At 47.5% G+C, this 19240-nt stretch overlaps 1 protein-coding gene across 2 annotated transcripts in view; it reads left to right on the top strand.

The window, feature by feature from the left end:
- LOC134028174 (centrosomal protein of 89 kDa-like) overlaps positions 1 to 19240 on the top strand; it is a 30098-nt gene that overhangs the window by 1337 nt on the left and 9521 nt on the right. The window contains exons 3-13 of one of the 2 annotated variants that reach the window (XM_062471569.1): positions 96 to 257; positions 497 to 701; positions 2703 to 2769; positions 3411 to 3445; positions 5789 to 5843; positions 6577 to 6681; positions 9355 to 9563; positions 10400 to 10537; positions 15232 to 15282; positions 16319 to 16402; positions 18426 to 18529. In XM_062471569.1, coding sequence (XP_062327553.1) covers positions 96 to 257; positions 497 to 701; positions 2703 to 2769; positions 3411 to 3445; positions 5789 to 5843; positions 6577 to 6681; positions 9355 to 9563; positions 10400 to 10537; positions 15232 to 15282; positions 16319 to 16402; positions 18426 to 18529 — 1215 coding nt within the window. Of the gene's footprint in view, positions 1 to 95; positions 258 to 496; positions 702 to 2702; positions 2770 to 3410; positions 3446 to 5788; positions 5844 to 6576; positions 6682 to 9354; positions 9564 to 10394; positions 10538 to 15231; positions 15283 to 16318; positions 16403 to 18425; positions 18530 to 19240 lie in introns of both variants that reach the window. The other variant, XM_062471570.1, reaches the window with a different exon arrangement.

Here is a 19240-nt window from a genome sequence, read left to right as displayed (position 1 = left end):
AGCCGGGAATCGAACTAGCAACCTTCTGATTACTAGCCCGATTCCCTCACCACTCAGCCATCTGACTACCTTGTCCCCTTTCAACATGTTAACAGATCCGCCTTGGCAGCAGCCATCTTGTCTTCCTCGCTGACCGGGCGGACGGTGGCCATCCCTCCCACGCGATCCTTTTCTAGATCCCTCTCCGAGAGCGACTGTTCTCACTTGGAAAACAACAATATTTTCCAACCTCCCGCCAGCACTGCTCTCTACACCGAGTAAGTTGTCAGCACAGTCGCTCTGATGTGTTCAAAAGAACCGTTAATCAGCACCACTTCCCATCCTAAGCTACGGCATTACAAATGCCAATAGTAGTTAGTTATCCGAAATCTCTGGCTACACTGCCAAAGTGTTCAGCTGAGTTTCACACCTAATGGCCAGTGCTGACTAAATATGAGTGATGTCTTCCTTCAAGGCGGTTGATCTGTGATCTGTTGCTAATGCCTTTCCATTTCAGAGACAGATGGAGAGAGTCTTTGGCTGACAGGCCTCGTTTGCCCTCTCCTGGATGCTCTGATGAAGACTATGACGAAGACGAGGAAGAAGAGGTCCTAGGGAGAGAGGGGCTGTCAGAGGAGGATCATGTCTACCAGTCTCTAGACAGGCAGGGGAGGAGTCGAAGCAGAACCACGGACGACGTTTATGCGAAGCCTTTGAAACAGGTGGGAAATATCAGATAATTCTTTGATCAAGGTAAAAAAAAAAAAAAAAATTCTAGTTGTAGCTTAAGTCTTTCTATGTGTTATGTATTTCAATATTATTTCTGTATTTCTTTTTGGCAATTTGTCATGTGTTTTATACTTGCCGTAATAGGTAGTAGACTTGTCTTGTACAATGTCAACGCACGTCCTTCTGAATTCCTGTCACAACCATATGGATCCTTAAGGTGGAGCTGTTCAGTTACATTTGCTCCTCTGATTTTGGGTTGATTACAGCAGTGCCTGTTGAACCAAGGAAGCTTGCGTATTTGAACTGAGGTGATCACTATGGAAACACCACATTTGCCACGAAACGTATCGCACACAAATGTTGATATAGACAACATTATCATACTCAAGGGAAATATAAATTGGTGTTGTCTTTCTTCATTCTACTTGACTGAATGAAGATAGAACGAGTGAAGCCCTATAGATCTTCAACTCCCACAACATATGCCACAGTAACAGCTGTCTCTGTTAAGTGATGAGGATCGCTTTGGTACATCAGAATGGATGGCCCCCTCCAGGATATGACACTAAAATGAGTTAGAACTGATGAGATGAACCCCCCACCCCTCCCCACTCGACAACAATTAGCCTGGCACGTCTGTGGACCATACGCCAAACACCATCTGCTGTTTGTTTTCTTTGTCTAACCGCTAGGTAGATATGTGAAGCTAGTCTTCAAAACATATTCCACTCTTTGTTACAGCCTCGTTTTGTGAGACAGGTGTAGTTTCATCCTTGCCACCAACGTTCGGTTTAACTACCCTCGTAGACCTTTGCCATTTTAACGGTTGTTTTATAATGTAGGGAGCTCTCTTAGATGGATGTGATCGTTTGGAATCCGGCTATCTGCAGACTTTGCACTTCCCCTCTACTGTGTGGCCCATGCAAGATGCAGGAGTGATCTCTGCTCTGCGGGATACAACATGGTGGATTACTTTGAACTGTAATGCGATGAAATATGCATTGTTATCGAGCCACTTCATTAGGCTTGTGTTTGGGTTCCTTCCCCGCATAAACGTTTGATTGGATGGTAGCTGAATTCAGCTGTGCTCACAATTCTTTCGTGCTTTTTTGTTTATAGGCCTGAAATTGAGTATGGATTATAAACAAGGATCTGGGTGCAATTAACTCTGGAGGACTATGACTTTATCAACCATTAGAGGGAGTTGCTTCAGCTTAAGAACCAAGCACTTGTCATTAGCATGACATATGGATAGCAGGAGATCACCTGAATCTTCTAGATCTGGGTGTGTCATAATGCTTTAGGCTCAAGCACGGAGATGCTTCTAGATCTGTGTGTGTCATAATGCTTCAGGCTCTAGCACTGAGATGCTTCTAGATCTGGGTGTCATAATGCTTCAGGCTCTAGCACTGAGATGCTTCTAGATCTGGGTGTCATAATGCTTCAGGCTCTAGCACTGAGATGCTTCTAGATCTGTGTGTGTCATAATGCTTCAGGCTCTAGCACTGAGATGGTTCTAGATCTGTGTGTGTCATAATGCTTCAGGCTCTAGCACCGAGATGCTTCTAGATCTGTGTGTGTCATAATGCTTCAGGCTCTAGCACCGAGATGGTTCTAGATCTGTGTGTGTCATAATGCTTCAGGCTCTAGCACCGAGATGGTTCTAGATCTGTGTGTGTCATAATGCTTCAGGCTCTAGCACTGAGATGCTTCATGGTGGCCCGTGTGAAGGTAGTTTGCAAGATGGAGTTTTGGAAGATGGTGTCTTAAGTGTGATGTTTCTCATGATTAAACCAGGACACACTGACATGGCCTCCCCGAGGGACACCCTATGAAAGTCCTGAATTAAATATATTCTTTAAAAAGACATGAACCTGGCAGAGAGATGCATGCAAGAGGTCACGTCAGACTTTCACACAAGGAAAAGTGTGTTTCTGTGTGTGCCTGGGTTGCTGTGTATGCGTACCAAGACCATCTTTCTCCTGGTTCCGCAGGGTTTCCAGTCGGAGGGAGCCGAGGAGACGGATGACTCTCTCGGCATAGTGTCCCCTCTCCCCCGAGGTGAGTCTCTCCGGCCCCGGACACACCCTCTCTGACTTCCTGTCCCACTAAACACACCGTGTTCCACAGTCCTGCAACGTTACCTCTCACATTAGATCACACTGGTAGCTATGAATGATTCTATTAGGCTTTAGTGACTGATCCGTATGCATTGTACATCAAGGTTTAGTTGAGTGAATGCTTTTCCCACAACAAATTATTTGTGTCCCACGAAACAGTCCTGCAATGTTAAATCTCAGATTAGATCGCGATGGCAGCTGTGAGTATTATATTAGGCTGTAATGACTGATCAATATGCATAGTACTGTAAGGATTAGTTGAATGACGTGTTTGTGTCTACATGGAGTAATGGAGAGCGTCCAGCGTGACGCATGAGCGTGTGGTGAGATGTTTGAACAGTTACCTTTACCGCTTAGCTGTCACATGTCAAAGGATAATAAAAATGATCCTTAATGTGCGTCACACTTCGTTATGATGTTGGAATCTAATTAAACAAATTAGTTGTTCTTCTGTTGTATCATCAAAGTTGTAGGACTCCTTGAGTTCACTTTGAGGAGGGCAGCTGCCAAATAAACCTGCACTGCGTAGCGTAAAATTGACTCGCTTATTGACCGCAATTAATATCAAACACTTTATTCCAGAGGAAATTGAGGTCCAAAAGGGGGCATTCAGAACGGTAAGACACTTTCTTTTTTCTCTCCCCTCTTTTTCCTCCTGCTTGTAATTTTCCCCTCAGCTATGCCATTCTTTTGATTAATTAGGTTAATTTTGATCCCACAGCTAAATGGTAGGTTGTTGCTTCCTAGTTCTTGAGTTGATTTCATGGTCAGTCAGTCCGTTTGCCTCGGGGTGGACTGACCTTGATTTTTTGAGCCAAACCCCCCCCAACTAATAATGTGTTCCCCCATGAGACATTGAAGGACAACAGTTCAAGAGAGATTGAGTGGGAGGGGAGGGTGTTTTGTTACCTGCACCTGTGCATTGCCCTTCAGTTTCTCACACACACACACACACACACACACACACACACACACACACACATACACACACACACACATTGCTGTGGTGGAGGGGTCAGGAGGTTTTTTAATAGGCCTGTCATGTTTGCTACTAGTCTGATAATTGAGGCTGAAATGAATGTGTGTGACTACACTGCCTCTGCTGGGCCTTCCAATCACACCTCTCCATGACTCCCCCGTGCCCACGGGCACCAGACGACCAGCAGGGAGACTTGGAGAGCTCTGCTCCCATCAGACTGCTGCTTGAGCCATGAGCCCCCATGAGTCACTCCCTCCCTCCCTTAACTCTCACTACTCCCTCCTTAACTCTCACTACTCCCTCCCTCCCTTAACTCTCACTACTCCCTCCCTCCCTTAACTCTCACTACTCCCTCCCTCCCTTAACTCTCACTACTCCCTCCCTCCCCTAACTCTCACTACTCCCTCCCTCCCTTAACTCTCACTACTCCCTCCCTCCCTTAACTCTCACTACTCCCTCCCTCCCCTAACTCTCACTACTCCCTCCCTCCCCTAACTCTCACTACTCCCTCCCTCCCTTAACTCTCACTACTCCCTCCTTAACTCTCACTACTCCCTCCCTCCCTTAACTCTCACTACTCCCTCCCTCCCTTAACTCTCACTACTCCCTCCCTCCCTTAACTCTCACTACTCCCTCCCTCCCTTAACTCTCACTACTCCCTCCCTCCCTTAACTCTCACTACTCCCTCCCTCCCCTAACTCTCACTACTCCCCGCTCTCTCTCTCAACTCACTTCTCTCTCTCTCTCACTTATCTCTATCTCAACTCTCACTTCTCTCTCTCTCTCACTTATCTCTCTCTCAACTCTCACTTATCTCTCTCTCTCTTAAAATCTCAATTATACCCTACATTTCTCTAACTCACCATTACTTTCTCTCTTTGTCAATGTCATCTACCCATCTAACTTTCTCCTCAATAACTCACTATTCCTCTAACTCTCACTATTCACATTCCCTTTCTCTCTGTCTCTTTACCCTCCCCACCCCTTACTCTCTCTCACACACACACACACACACACACACACACACACACACACACACACACACACACACACACACACACACCAGCAGGTGGCCTCTCTCAGCCAGAGAGGATCCCTCAATCCCTCTGTGGAGCAGTGCTGCCAGTGCAGCCAAGCCCCAGTCCACCCTCGTGGCTCCAGATTAGAGTGCCTTCCCCACCAGGATAACCCGGCTCATCTGCCTGCAGTCACCCCAAACTGAAACTGAAAGCCTTTGTTGTCATTGTGTAGCTCTCAACAATTAAATTAAGAGTGCTACTCCAGTTGCGGCATCATACAAAGAAGTTGATCTCTTAGGAGGGGGAATAGCTCAGTGGGTAAAGCATTTCACTATACAATCTATAGCACAGACTGAGAAGTCGCAGGTTCACCCCCCCCCCAATTGTTTTATATAACCATTATGGCACAGTGACAGCAATATAGCTACATTAGTTTAATTGTTATTTTGGTACGGTCAGAAAATCAATAGCATTCATTCACTTTCTATGTCTGCAACCGTGAATAAGAAAATCGATCCGTAACCGGCTGTGTACAGAATGGAATCATGTGTAAAAAAATAAATCGTAATGGCAGCATGGAGCTGCTGATGACACCCAGTCCAACGCTCGCTTTTTCCGGGGATGTTTTTCCATTTTTGCCAAGTCATTACCGTTTGATGCTGATACCGGTGGACACCACTGGGCCAGGGCTCGGATTTACGATCTTCCCCTTTCCGTCTCACGGTAGTTGATAATCTCACACTCATTGCGATGCTAAATGTCTCGGCCGCTATCACCACAGTGACAGTCTTTCCTACTTATCTCCCACACCCCCCTTCCAAGTGTGCATAACAGCTGAGAACTAGCAGAGAGGGGGTGCAGTTTAAAAAAAAAAATTACTTCAGTGATAAAGTATTTTTAATGACTCATTCTTTTGTTTTTCCATTCCCTCTCTCATTCTCCCCTTTCTGCAACTCCTTAAGCCTTCGCCAAAACCGGAGCGGAGGCCTTCATCTAACAGGGCCATGCCTACCCCGGGTAAGAACTCCCAGTTTCCCGGTCAGGAAGATATCACTCCTCGTGGATGCTCCTTGTGGATTAACCAAATGTCAGATTTACAATCTAAACGAGCATGTCTCCGTGCTCGCTAGCTACAACTAACGCATTCCATTTCAAGGATTAATTGAATCTTTTTGGTCCACCTCATAAAGACACTTTCCCGCTGTTTGAGTGCGCCTCTGCTCTGTGTTACTAATTGACAGTGGCCTCTGTTGTTCAGAGGGGAAATGAGTGAGGCTAGAGATGAAAGGAATTTTAATGAATATAACTGGAATGCGGGGAATTGCCAACGTGTCTCTTGAGATGTCCTTGCTTTTAGCTTGTTTGCTCTGGACTATCCTAGAAGGGTACTGTAAAGTTCTCTGAATCGTCTTACATAAAGCTACAGCAACTGTCAAATATCGTTAAAGGGAGTGACACTCTCAGTGACGTAACCCACAACAAAAGTTTACCTGGGTTAGGGTTAAGAGACAAAGAGGGTTAAGAGACAGTCAAAAAGGCAATTTTTCTCTTGATAGTAAACCTTATTAGACTATAACAGTTAATGGCATTTTGTATACTGTTTAGCCAACATTTGGTTTGCCTGTGACTGGAATTGAAGTTATGAGTCCAGATATCTTCACAGCCCTGCAAAGATAGATATTTCAACGTCCACACAATAAAACAATTCGATATTATTTGAATTATCTTGACTCGTCTTCTTTTATCCCAGATTTTACGGACGACACAAGTGCTCGGTCTCCCAAAGAGAACCAGGGTTCATCGACAAAGAAGTCCCAGAAGAAGAGTACAGATAGCAGGACAGGTGGAAGTTCAGGTTAGTACAGTAGATCAGAGCTGCATGCATCATGCTGTGTGCGGTGTTGGGCCGTGTTGTGCTGTTGCTACGCACTGCTCAGTTAGCGTTCTGTTCTACTGCCAATGTTTCTTCCTGGCGGCATCTTAACCACAGCTTACATCCGCTTGCAACTTCTCCATTAGATGTAGGAGGCGAGGAAATGGAGATGAGTACAAAATATTTGGACGCAGGCCCTTACTTACATTTACGTTTAGTCATTTAGCAGACGCTCTTATCCAGAGCGACTTACAGTAAGTACAGGGACATTCCCCCCGAGGCAAGTAGGGTGAAGTGCCTTGCCCAAGGACACAACGTCATTGGCAGAGCCGGGGATCGAACCAGCAACCTTCTGATTACTAGCCTGATTCTTTAACCGCTCAGCCACCTGACTCCCCACTTCTACTGCCAATCTTTCTTCTTTCTTCCTGGCGGCATCTTAACCACAGCTTACATCCGCTTGCAACTTCTCCATTAGATGTAGGAGGCGAGGAAATGGAGATGAGTACAAAATATTTGGACGCAGGCCCTTACTTCATCCTCATTCATGCTAGAGAGAGTTTGCTTTTGGTTAACTTGTGGATTCGTCTTTGCTAGTCTGGGGATATGTGCTATAAATGCGAATTGTATGAGATCGTTGACATTTCATGTAGGTTTTGGCCACGTGCTATAAATGCGAATTTTATGAGATTGTTGACATTTCACGTAGGTTTTGGCCACCATGCATACTAATTGAATTCATGCAGAGGACTATCATCATGTTAAAATGACTAAATGTTAAACCAGTCCTAGTTACTGGGATGGAGCAACGGCAGGCTAATTGCAATTTCTTGGATTAAACACTGCTCAAGGGTCAATACTACCACCTTGGGCAACACTAACATGCAGCTATGCTATTATGCAAACACAACCAGGCTCTGCTTGGAGAAATCTGTATGCAGCTACAGAAATCCATCCAGTGAGTAATCCTCTTTCTAGCGATACTGCTTATTATGGATTTTGTATCATTTTCCCCCTTCTCAGTATGTGAAAATTAAAGTTATTTTCATAAGCTTGTTATTTTGTTTTGTCAACACTAGACTTTTTTGTCCTTGTTTTTAACAGTGTTTTTTTTCCATACAAACAGTCAAACCAAAAATGCATCAAAGACCATGAATTCCAATCTAGCTGTGTTGTGGACCAGGCATACTGATCAGAACCACTTTGGGTGTCTAACATAAACTGCTCAGCCAGCACAGCAGCGATCAACACCGCCCACACTCTTTAGAAGTGATGATGCTTGTTTTTCGGAGGCAAAGTCACAAAGTAATGAATAGAAACTAAAACTTCTCCTAGGCTTGATGTTCTGAGGGCTCTGAAGATATTCCCTATTTTTTTGGGGTTGACTTGGTGGTGTTGCGGTAAATCTCATACACTTCCTTTTATGGATTTTATGTTGACGTTTTCCCTTTTTCTTTCCCTTGTTTGTGTTTTCGCTCTGTCTCGTGGTGTTGTGTGTGTTGTGTGCGTTGTGTGTGCTCCTGCCCTGTTTCCTGGTGTGTTGTCATCCTCACGGTCCTCTGCCACCTTCCATACATCTGACCACTACACAACCACCACCCCCCTCCCCTTTACCCTCCCCCCCTCCCCTTTACCTCCCCTTTACCCTCCACCCCTCCCCTTTACCCTCCACCCCTCCCCTTTACCCTCCACCCCCCTCCCATTTACCCTCCACCCCCCTCTACCCCCCTCCCCTTTACCCTCCACCCCCCTCCCCTTTACCCTCCACCCCCCTCCACCTCCCTCCCCTTTACCCTCCACCCCCTCCCCTTTACCCTCCACCCCCCTCCCCTTTACCCTCCACCCCCCTCCACCTCCCTCCCCTTTACCCTCCACCCCCTCCCCTTTACCCTCCACCCCCCTCCCCTTTACCCTCCACCCCCCTCCACCCCCCGCCCCTTTACCCTCCACCCCCCTCCCCTTTACCCTTTACCCTCCACCCCCTCCCCTTTACCCTCCACCCCCCTCCCCTTTACCCTCCACCCCCCTCCACCCCCCTCCCCTTTACCCTTTACCCTCCACCCCCCTCCCCTTTACCCTTTACCCTCCACCCCCCTCCCCTTTACCCTCCACCCCCCTCCCCTTTACCCTTTACCCTCCACCCCCCTCCCCTTTACCCTCCACCCCCTCCCCTTTACCCTTTACCCTCCACCCCCTCCCCTTTACCCACCACCCCCCTCCCCTCGACCCCCCTCCCCTTTACCCTCCCCCCCTCCCCTTTACCCTTTACCCTCCACCCCCCTCCACCCCCTCCCCTTTACCCTCCACCCCCCTCCCCTTTACCCTCCACCCCCCTCCCCTTTACCCTCCACCCCCCTCCCCTTTACCCACCACCCCCCTCCCCTTTACCCTCCACCCCCCTCCCCTTTACCCACCACCCCTCTCTCCTCCACCCCCCTCCCCTTTACCCTCCACCCCCCTCCCCTTTACCCTCGACCCCCCTCCCCTTTTCCCACCGCCCCCCTCCCCTCCACCCCCCTCTACCCTCCACCCCCCCTCCCCTTTACCCTCCCCCCCTCCCCTTTACCCTCCACCCACCTCCACAACCCTCCTCCCCTCCAACTCCGCTCCACCACCCACCTCCACTTCACCTCCCTTCCACCACCCACCCCCAAGGGCCCCGAGAGGCCTACAGGGAGGTGCTGGACGTGCAGAGGGAGATGACGCGGGCCCTGACGGAGCAGAACCAGGGCCTGGCGGCAGAGCGCAGGGCCCTGGAGCAGCGCTGCACAGAACAGAGCCTCCAGCTGCAGAGGAGCCACGAGCGGCTGCAGCAGCTGGAGCTCAGCAGGGCCTCCGCTCAGACGGGCCCCACCACAGGTGAGGTGGGCTGGGGGATCCAGGGAGAAGGAGGGGGTGGTGGGCTGGGGGATCCAGGGAGAAGGAGGGGGTGGTGGGCTGGGGGATTCAGGGAGAAGGAGGGGGTGGTGGGCTGGGGGATTCAGGGAGAAGGAGGGGGTGGTGGGCTGGGGGATTCAGGGAGAAGGAGGGGGTGGTGGGCTGGGGGATTCAGGGAGAAGGAGGGGGTGGTGGGCTGTGGGATCCAGGGAGAAGGAGGGGGTGGTCCAGGGAGAAGGAGGGTGAGGTGGGCTGGGGGATCCAGGGAGAAGGAGGGGGTGGTCCAGGGAGAAGGAGGGTGAGGTGGGCTGGGGGATCCAGGGAGAAGGAGGGGGTGGTCTAGGGAGAAGGAGGGTGAGGTGGGCTGGGGGATCCAGGGAGAAGGAGGGGGTGGTCCAGGGAGAAGGAGGGTGAGGTGGGCTGGGGGATCCAGGGAGAAGGAGGGGGTGGTCCAGGGAGAAGGAGGGTGAGGTGGACTGGGGGATCCAGGGAGAAGGAGGGGGTGGTCCAGGGAGAAGGAGGGTGAGGTGGACTAGGGGATCCAGGGAGAAGGAGGGTATGGTCCAGGGAGAAGGAGAGTGAGGTGTGCTGGAGGATCCAGGGAGAAGGAGGGTGAGGTGGAATGGGGTGGGGGATACAGGGAGAAGGAGGTGAGGGGTTGGTGAAGGGTTTAATTGAAATCCTGGACGTCAGATCAACTTACCATCCCCCTTACTAGTGACTAGCTCAAACTAGCTAATTCTGTGAATAGAAGTCTTCTTCTGCAGTCTCTGTAGGGAGCTGATGAGTGTGTATGTTGCCTTCGCTGCCCCCTGCAGGTGAGCAAGCAGAACTTCTGAGTCTGAGGCAGCAGGCCCAGGAGCTGGTGGATGAGAACGACAGCTTGAAGATGACCGTCCACCGGCTGAATGTGGAGCTCAGCAGATACCAGGCCCGCTTCAGACCCCTGGGCAAGGAAGAGGTAAACCACACTGGCCATCTAGTACAAATTGAGTCATTGCAGTGTTTCCCCTAGGTTTACAGCTTTTTTGCCGTTGGGGGGGCGGGGTGCCCCCTAATATGATGGTAGGGGAGACACTGCATTGTCAAAAAAATAGATATCCGTGATTAGTAATTTTGAAGTTACGTCTATTTATTTATTTATTGGTTGTCCCTTCGAGAGTTTGGCATTGATTGGTAGTATCTAACCTTACTTGACATTTTCATGCTCAAAATATTTTTCAACAACGGCAACATCTAGCTTCTCAAACTGTGACAAATTGCTATGTCAGGGTCTCGAGGATAAGACAATAGTATCATCCATCAAATCCCATACGTGTCTTCCTAGTACAGTTGCGACCCACTTATTGTTTACCCCTTAAGGTACCGCTGCACCCATGGGAACTAACAGCATGCTGAGTGAATCCATCGCTGCAGGCTCAGCTATATTATCTCTAGTGATTACTATTCCCATTAAATCCCCCCTGATAGTTTCAGGGACTATATCTCCTTAGGATAAGAATTTTTTTAAGTGTATTTTTAGGATTGGAGCACGCAGCATGTTGTTGGTGGCTGTAAAGAGAAAGACTTGACTTTGGCTCCTTTTTCTGCTTCAAAGAACTCTGTGTCCTAATGACTTGAAGATTTTGGCAGGGAGATAGTGAAATGCAATTACCGTCTCTGACTTAAGTGAATGATTCGGCCGAGATGGGAGAATTTGAAGTTAATTTGAAGTCTGTGATGGGCTATTTCGATGGTAAAAAAAAAAAAAATTCTTTTTTTTTGGTTAATGCAATATGGAGGCTAGGGAAAGCCATTGCCACAGCTCCTTAAATAGATTACACTGTAGTTGACAAAAAAGGTTATAGGCTAAGTAGCTTACCTAATTTTTCTTGTTCGTAGTTACCTCGGAAGCATCTGCTTTCATCCGCAGTCGCAGTAAGAAAGTACGATGTGCTGATGTACTGATTACGTCAAATTTCTATTACCTAACCAAAGCAGAATCTCAAGATAGTTCTGACTCATCTCAAGATAAGTTATATTGCGTAAGTTCAGATAATGTGTAAGAAACTTTGATGTTGAACAATCATGAACAGCCATATATATATATATATATATATATCAGAGCTCCAGACTAACTTTTTTTACTAGGAGCACAGTAGCTCCTGACTGAATTTTAGGAGCACAAGCAGAACATTTAGGGGCACACCTTATATTAACCTGCAATCCAATTATTAATGTCACGAGAGAGGGTACAATTCAGTGGCAATTTTATACCCTTTTTAGGGGTCGCCAAGCACCCCTAAATTTCATCTCAGCACCCCTAATAATAATAATAAAAAAATATATATATTGTTTATTATCATTTGATGCTGGTAGTTCATGAAGAAAGGGACATCCTTAGTTTTTCATTCATTCAATATTTTGCATAATAATACATAAATGTATGAATTGTTATCCAGTGAAATTAGGGATTTATATTAGCAAAGGGGTTTAGCACTTTTGCAAGAAACTGTATTCATGTCATATTCTCATTGGGGTCTGAGCACCCCTAAAGGTCTGATCCTAGAATCGCCCCTGGTACAATTTCTGGGGATATTGTGGGGTGTGCTTGCGTCAGTTGCAGATGGGTCCGTTTTTTTACAGAAATTTTTACAACTGATATACAGCGACGCACCACATAAGTTTGAGTTTAAATACATTATTTAATGTGACATCACGTACTGCAAGTCTCAGCTAAATGACTTAAATGTATGATGCGCTTTTCGATCAGTCCTCCGACACCATGACACAATACTTGCTGAGTATAACAGCGCAACAGCGCAAACACAGGCAGGGATACAGTTGCAAAGCTAGTGCTAATAAGTATTTAGCTGCTCAGCTCCATGACGCCGGGTAAGAAGGGCTTGTGAAACTGCTCACCAAAAGAACGAAGGGGAACCCACTTGTCTGGCAGATTAAGACTAGCTACGATACATTTTAATTCTCTTATCAACATTGAAAAGTGAACTGGATTGCTTAGTTAGTGCAAATGTTTTTTTTAAATTGAAAAAAACATTGCGACATTGCCTGGCTTTGACGAGGGGGCGGAGAATTCGCATCAGCTGTGTGTTTGGCCATCAAGTGGTAACTGGACGTGCTGCGATGATGGCTCAGTTCACAACGACAAAACACACAGGTCAATTTGGTCTTGTTATTGGAACCATTTGGCAACTTTTTTAAAGTAACCTTTCCATTCGGAATCTTATTGGCATCCATTTTGGTGTCTCGCGCTCGCTATCCACTCAAAACGTAACGTAACTCTTTAGCCGGCTCGCAAGCCGGTTAAAGAGTAGTAGGCTAACGTGTAGAGTGTGTGCAGCGTGCCTGTTGTTTTGTTTCCGGTCTAGCTAGATCCGGTGTGGTGTTGTAGTTTTTCTAACGTCAGTAGTCGTTGCAACAGCATGTGAAAAAAAACTACAAAGTTTGCTAGGCCAAAAAGAGCGTTAATCTCGCGATAAAAAAATTAACGACGTTAAAATGGGTTTGCGTTAACGCCGTTAATAACGCGTTTAACTGACAGCACTAATGTATACATTTATATATATGTGTGACACACTCTTTGTTATAGGCCAACGGTTATCATTCGGAGGTCATCCTTTCAGAAGATGCACATTCTTGTCTGCAAGACATTCTCAAACGAGCCTTCACTCAGCCGTGACCGTCTCACACGTATTCGCGCAGGTGCAACTTGGGAAAGAAGAAAAGGTGAAGACTCTGTGGATTTAATTCCTCCTTCATGTGCACCTCCACCACCCCATCACGCCGTCTGAAAAGCTTTACCTCGGAGGAAGCCTTTCCTCAAGACATTAGCTCCTTGTCGCGCTTGAAAGCCTTTCCTTGAACTTCCTCCCCTGCTGTGAGGCTCTGCGTGTGGAGGGGACCAGAGTCCTGGATCCCACTGTGCTGCTTCCATGATTGGACATGAACGCTCAGTTTAAAACGGACCAGGTCCCAACAGGGAGCCGTATCCCCTCACTTCAGTTTCAGGTCAGCTCGCTCGCTCGCAGGTCTGCTCATGGATCCGGAGGATCGCTGCTGTTATGGGATTTCACCCCCCCCCCCCCCACCCCCCACCCGTGGGGTCAGCGTGTACCCAAACTCACTCTCATTCAGACACACACACACACTCTCATTCAGACACACACACACACACACACACACACTCTCATTCATTCAGACACACACACACACACACTCTCATTCATTCAGACACACACACACACACACACACACACTCTCATTCAGACACATACACACACACTTTCATTCAGACACACACACACTCTCATTCAGACACACACACACACACTCATTCAGACTCACACACACACTCATTCAGACACACACACTCATTCAGACACACACACACACTCTTTTTTAAATACGCACACTCTCGCTCTTCTCTAATACCTCTCCCTTTCTCTTTCAAACGCACACACCAACTCCTCCCCCACACACATTTCCAGCAGGGACTTTACAAGCAGTGACACTGGGCTGACCCAGGAGGGCAGGTGTGCCTAGAAGATGGACAACCTAATGGTGCTGATGCACTGGCCTGCTCTCTCTCAATACCACAAGGGACATGAATATACATTAGGAAGAGGACAGGAGATTTCTTTCGTTTTTCAGTCCCCTTTGTTCTCTTTCAAACCCACTCTCTAAATCCCCCAGGCCGACTGCTTTTTAGCTATGCAGTAGTTCAGAGTCAAGTCAGTTTATTTATAAAGCACATCTAAAAACAGCCAACGCTGACCAAAGTGCTGTACAAAGTTATCAAATAAGGCAAACAACAATAAATAGAAACAACAGACAAAAACAATTAAGCACGAGTGACCCTAAACTGACTCGAAAGCCAAAGAATAAAAATACGTTTTAAGACGAGACCTAAATGTCTTGGTGATGAAAGGAAAGACAACCAACGTTTTTGCTACAAAGCAAGTGTTATAATATGGTCAAAGAGCTTTCATGCAATACCCCTCTATTTAAGACTAAGGCCCCATTTCCATGCTACTCCCATTAGAATACACCACACTAATTGCAATTACATCCAATCGTATGGACTACACTAATGATCCTTCTGGGATTTTGGTATTTTGTTCCGAAATTGCCCGTTTTGCTCTGCTAAATTCTCAAGTAACTGCCTTCCGACTGCTCTGCGTGTACGGTTCCACACAAGCCTGATCAAGAGAGGGTTTTACTTTTAATAATGGCTACCTCCAGCTGAGAATCCCTGCCAGGAGGAATCTCTGTTCCTCATGTCCACTCTCTCTCGACCATTATCCCCGTCCTCCCTCTATCACGCAGGAAGCCGTTAAGCTACATGACGAAACGCGTTAAAGAAAAGTAGAACAGGAAAGTTAACACAGCCAGCACTTGGGTTTTTAAAAAACGTCTCAGGTTTTGTTTACATACATTAAGTACGCTAGCTCTGGCTTCCAGAGGCTGCTAATTTAGCACAGGTCCAATTAGCAACGTAAACATCACCTTTTACCACTGCAGGAAGGACTCATTATCTTCCGCTGTAGTGCACCATGTCTGTGAAATCGGCTGCAGAGTGCAGACCCTGGTTCTTCTAAGTCGTGCCATGATGAGGTGTTGCGTGGGTCTCAAGGTCTCTCTCCTTTCCTCCCGCAGAGTTCCAGGGTCGGTGGTCTGCCGACTAAAGGATCTGCACCCCCATGGCTGGTGAGACGGTTCGCTCGCTTCGTCTTCCACAGTTCAGTGGGAACACAACATCCATCCTCACGAGGGGAGGGGGGAGGGGGGAGGAGGAGGGAGGGGGGGAAGAGGAGGAGGAGGGGGGGGAAGAGGAGGAGGAGGGGGGGGGAGGAAGAGGAGGAGGAGGAGGGGGGGGAAGAGGAGGAGGAGGGGGGGGGGGAGAGGAGGAGGAGGGGGGGAAGAGGAGGGAGGGGGGGGGAGGAGGAGGAGGGGGGGAAGAGGAGGGAGGGGGGGGGAAGAGGAGGGGAAGAGGAGGAGGAGAGGGGGAGGGGGGGAGAGGAGGAGGAGGGGGGGAAGAGGAGGGAGGGGGGGAGAGGAGGAGGAGGGGGGGAAGAGGAGGGAGGGGGGGGGGAAGAGGAGGAGGAGGAGGAGGGGGGGAGAGGAGGAGGAGGGGGGGGAAGAGGAGGGAGGGGGGGGGAGAGGAGGAGGAGGGGGGGGAGGGGAGGAAGAGGAGGAGGAGGAGGGGGGGGAAGAGGAGGAGGAGGGGGGGAAGAGGAGGGGGGGGGGGGGGAGGAGGAGGAGGGGGGGGAAGAGGAGGGAGGGGGGGGGGAAGAGGAGGGAGGGAGGGAGGGAAGGGGGGGTACAACCTAACACCAGACAGATCTCAGTGTGGATGAGTGCATCTGATGGGCAGGAGAGGAGAGGAGTGAGTGTTACCACTTCTCCTTACTGTGCTCACCTCCATCTAGTGCCAATTCTCCCTGTGCCCTGTACCCATGCAAAACCCAGAATAATCCTTCTGGAAGCCAGCCTGTAATCCATTATCTCCCCTCTCCTCTGGTGTCTCAAAGCTGGCAGAACTGTCACATTACCACGGTGATCAGAACTGTCACGTTATCACGGTGATCAGGCAGCATTTGGAGAGAGAATTATTTCCTCAATAAGCTGTAGCTTTATGGTGTTTAATGACATTATAATGAGCAATTAGTGTGCAGTAATGTGGTCGGGTTGTGATTTATTGATGTGGCTAAACTCGGCTGTGATCTTTGTTGCCCTTGTGTAGCTGGACATGAAATATTTATCCCCGTTGATGCTGGCGTACGAGGACAGGCTGAGTGAAAAAGATGTACTTCTGCAGTCAGTCGAGGTAAGTGTGTGTGTGAGGGTGCATATGTGTGTTTTTCCATGTGTGAAGACTTGTTTTTCCAGTGAAAGTGAGTTATGAAGTGTCCCTGCATTAGGCCCTTGACATGAGCCTAATCTATCATAAGAACGTACTTGTGTTCTTGAGAATAACTTTCTCGATGAGAATAGTCCTGCTAGATTGCGAGGAGAGAGAATGCAGTGCAGTGACATCTGTTCAATCAGATGCCTTCCTGCTGTCTAGCCTAGGTGAAATACATTAAAACGTGCGCCACTTTAATGGAAAAAATATATATCGACAAAACAATGTTGAAGTCCTTTTTAATCAGAGACAATCGAAAAAGGGGAGGGGGGGGGTTCAGAGTTCTTGGCCTTGTCATGAATACAGACATGTCTCTGTGCACCAACGAAGAGTAAGCTTTTTATCCAGCCTTCCTAAATCAGTAATGCATCGGGTTACCTCAGGGTTGTAGGCCTCCTGCTGTGTTTTCAGCACGAATAAGACCGTGGGAGAGACGTGTTAGACAGGAGAGGCTGGAGGTAAGTGGGAGTGTCAGAAGGAGACAAACTAATCAACCCATTGTGGAGTTGAGGGCACGTGAACAGCCTATACTACTGTGCTCGTTGATGGTGTGGCTTGTTCGGAAGAACTGAGAATGTGAGAAATAATATTCGTATATATTTTGATACCGCAGTGGCTACTGGCGCTGGCCACGTTTCTATTTATGGATATCTCTCCCTAAGTGGCAGTTAAAGATGTAGCATACATCGTCAGGCTGAGAGAAACGCACATGGAAAAAGTTGACTGCTCGCAATTACCCATTCCCTTTTAAATATGGATCATATATTCCCTTTGTGAATCTTTGAGTGCTCATCACATCAGAGTCGGCTGTGTGATGGAGTTTACCCTGACATTATGGCCACACCTAAAGAGGCACAAGAGGTATCATACACTCCCTTCTTTGTAGCAACGTGAGAGAATTAATTACTCGGGGATAACCATCCAGCTCTTCAAGCCGGCATGTCACTCTCTGTCCAGAACTGGCGTATAGTTATATAGATTTATTTTTTATATTTAACTTCACCAGGGTTTACTGGCCAGTCTTCTCTCTCCTCTCCTCTCAGAGAAGGTAGAGTGTTCTAATCCTTGCCTCGGGGAGCAAGGAGCTTTATCATGTGCACCGCACACATTCTCACACGAGTGGGTCGGGAAGGATCTCGAACCGTTCCGACAGCTGTGAATGACGTCTGGGTATTTCTGGCTTCTGAAACGTCTCTCTGTTGGAAGTTGCTATATGCTCTCATTTTTGGATGAGTTTGGCGGGCCTGAAACTAGGGTTCTGGGTTAGTTACTATTCCACTACAGCTTCTCAAAACTCATTTCACGAATGCCAGTGAATAGCATTCGGCTAAAGCTTGTAGGTAGACAAAAAATGTGTCTTGCTTGCAAAATAAGCCAAATTGATCTTTATTTAATATAGGCCGTCACAATTCACCCTCCCGCCATAATCGATTAGTTTCATGTTTCCCCTTTAATCACAAACATTACCGAAAGCCAAAGAAAAGCAGTTGAGATTCTGATCGTCTCCATGTTACGCTCGTGTTCAAATCAAGCCGTCTTCCGATTGTCATTAGCGGCAGTCTTCACTCTAAATTAGAATAGTCAAGCGTGAAATTCAGATGACCTGGCTCCCATGGCTTGTGCAGGTTCTGTCTCTCCGTGTGACGGCCGAGAGTGGACGAGTGTTGTTTTCCTGGTTTGTGCGTAGCGTGAAACTAATTCCACACGCACTTAGAAAATGTCGTACTGTAGGGCCCTGACTGCACATTGTCACGAGCACTTATTTTCCTGGCATTTTATATCGTTTTCACCGCTACTTATCACAAATGAGTTTACCGTCATTATCACACACCGATAAACACAAGGGAGATGGTGTGTGTGGTGCTCTGCCTATACCTGTAAATGTATTTTAGCAGCTATTAGTGAAATGTGCTTTTCAGATGCTTTTTCTTTCTTGTCTATCCAGGAGGATTTGGGGAAATTCCGGCAGAGAGTGGAGGAGGTGGTCCGTGAGAACGAGAGACTTCATGAAGAACTGACAAAGACCGGGGGGATCAGCCACAAGGAGTGGTGAGGACTTCTGTGTGCGTGTTGTGATAGTTTGAGAGCGTGGAGAGGTTGCTAACATCGTTGTATGCCCACATCTGGTCGCTCTGACATAGCCTGCTTTTACACGGGCCGGCGTCCTTAAACGGCAGTAATTGTCTCTCCTTCACGTTCAAGTGAAAATCAAAGCCACCCACTAGCACTGTTATCCACTTGCAAATACAAGGACCTGGATCGCATCTGTCTGCCACATCCTCGATTTCTCTCCCACAGTCTCGCTCTCCGTCATAGAATAAGCACCCTTCTTTTAGGAGAATATCCACAACTGAAAATCTTGTCAATATTTCATCTAACCCTGTGTATATATACTGTGTGTGTAACACATTTGAAAACTATGTACTAGAAGGACATTATTATAACATTTGCATGTGTTCTTAGAAGCAGGTGCAGAATTCTCCTTCGCACTGTGTGTAAGAGGCTCTTGCTGTGGGATTATGCCACATACAAGACTGTATATAAAGAAATAAGACAAACAATAAGCTTCTCTCAAAATATCTTAAACTTCTATGGGGAGTGATGCAAAGGGTATTTTCCTTTTCTGTCTCTGTTTTGTCTCTTTTGAATATGCCTTGAAGACGGACAATATCTATATGACAATTAAATCTGTAAATCATTATTTTATGACCTCTGTAAAGGCTACTGTAAGTTCCAATCCCCCAAATCCTGTTTCCCATG

Source organism: Osmerus eperlanus, chromosome 10 (genome assembly GCF_963692335.1).
Source record: "Osmerus eperlanus chromosome 10, fOsmEpe2.1, whole genome shotgun sequence".
Lineage (NCBI taxonomy): Eukaryota > Metazoa > Chordata > Actinopteri > Osmeriformes > Osmeridae > Osmerus > Osmerus eperlanus.
Note: the sequence above shows the minus strand (reverse complement) of the source record. Positions and strands in the feature narration are given on the sequence as shown.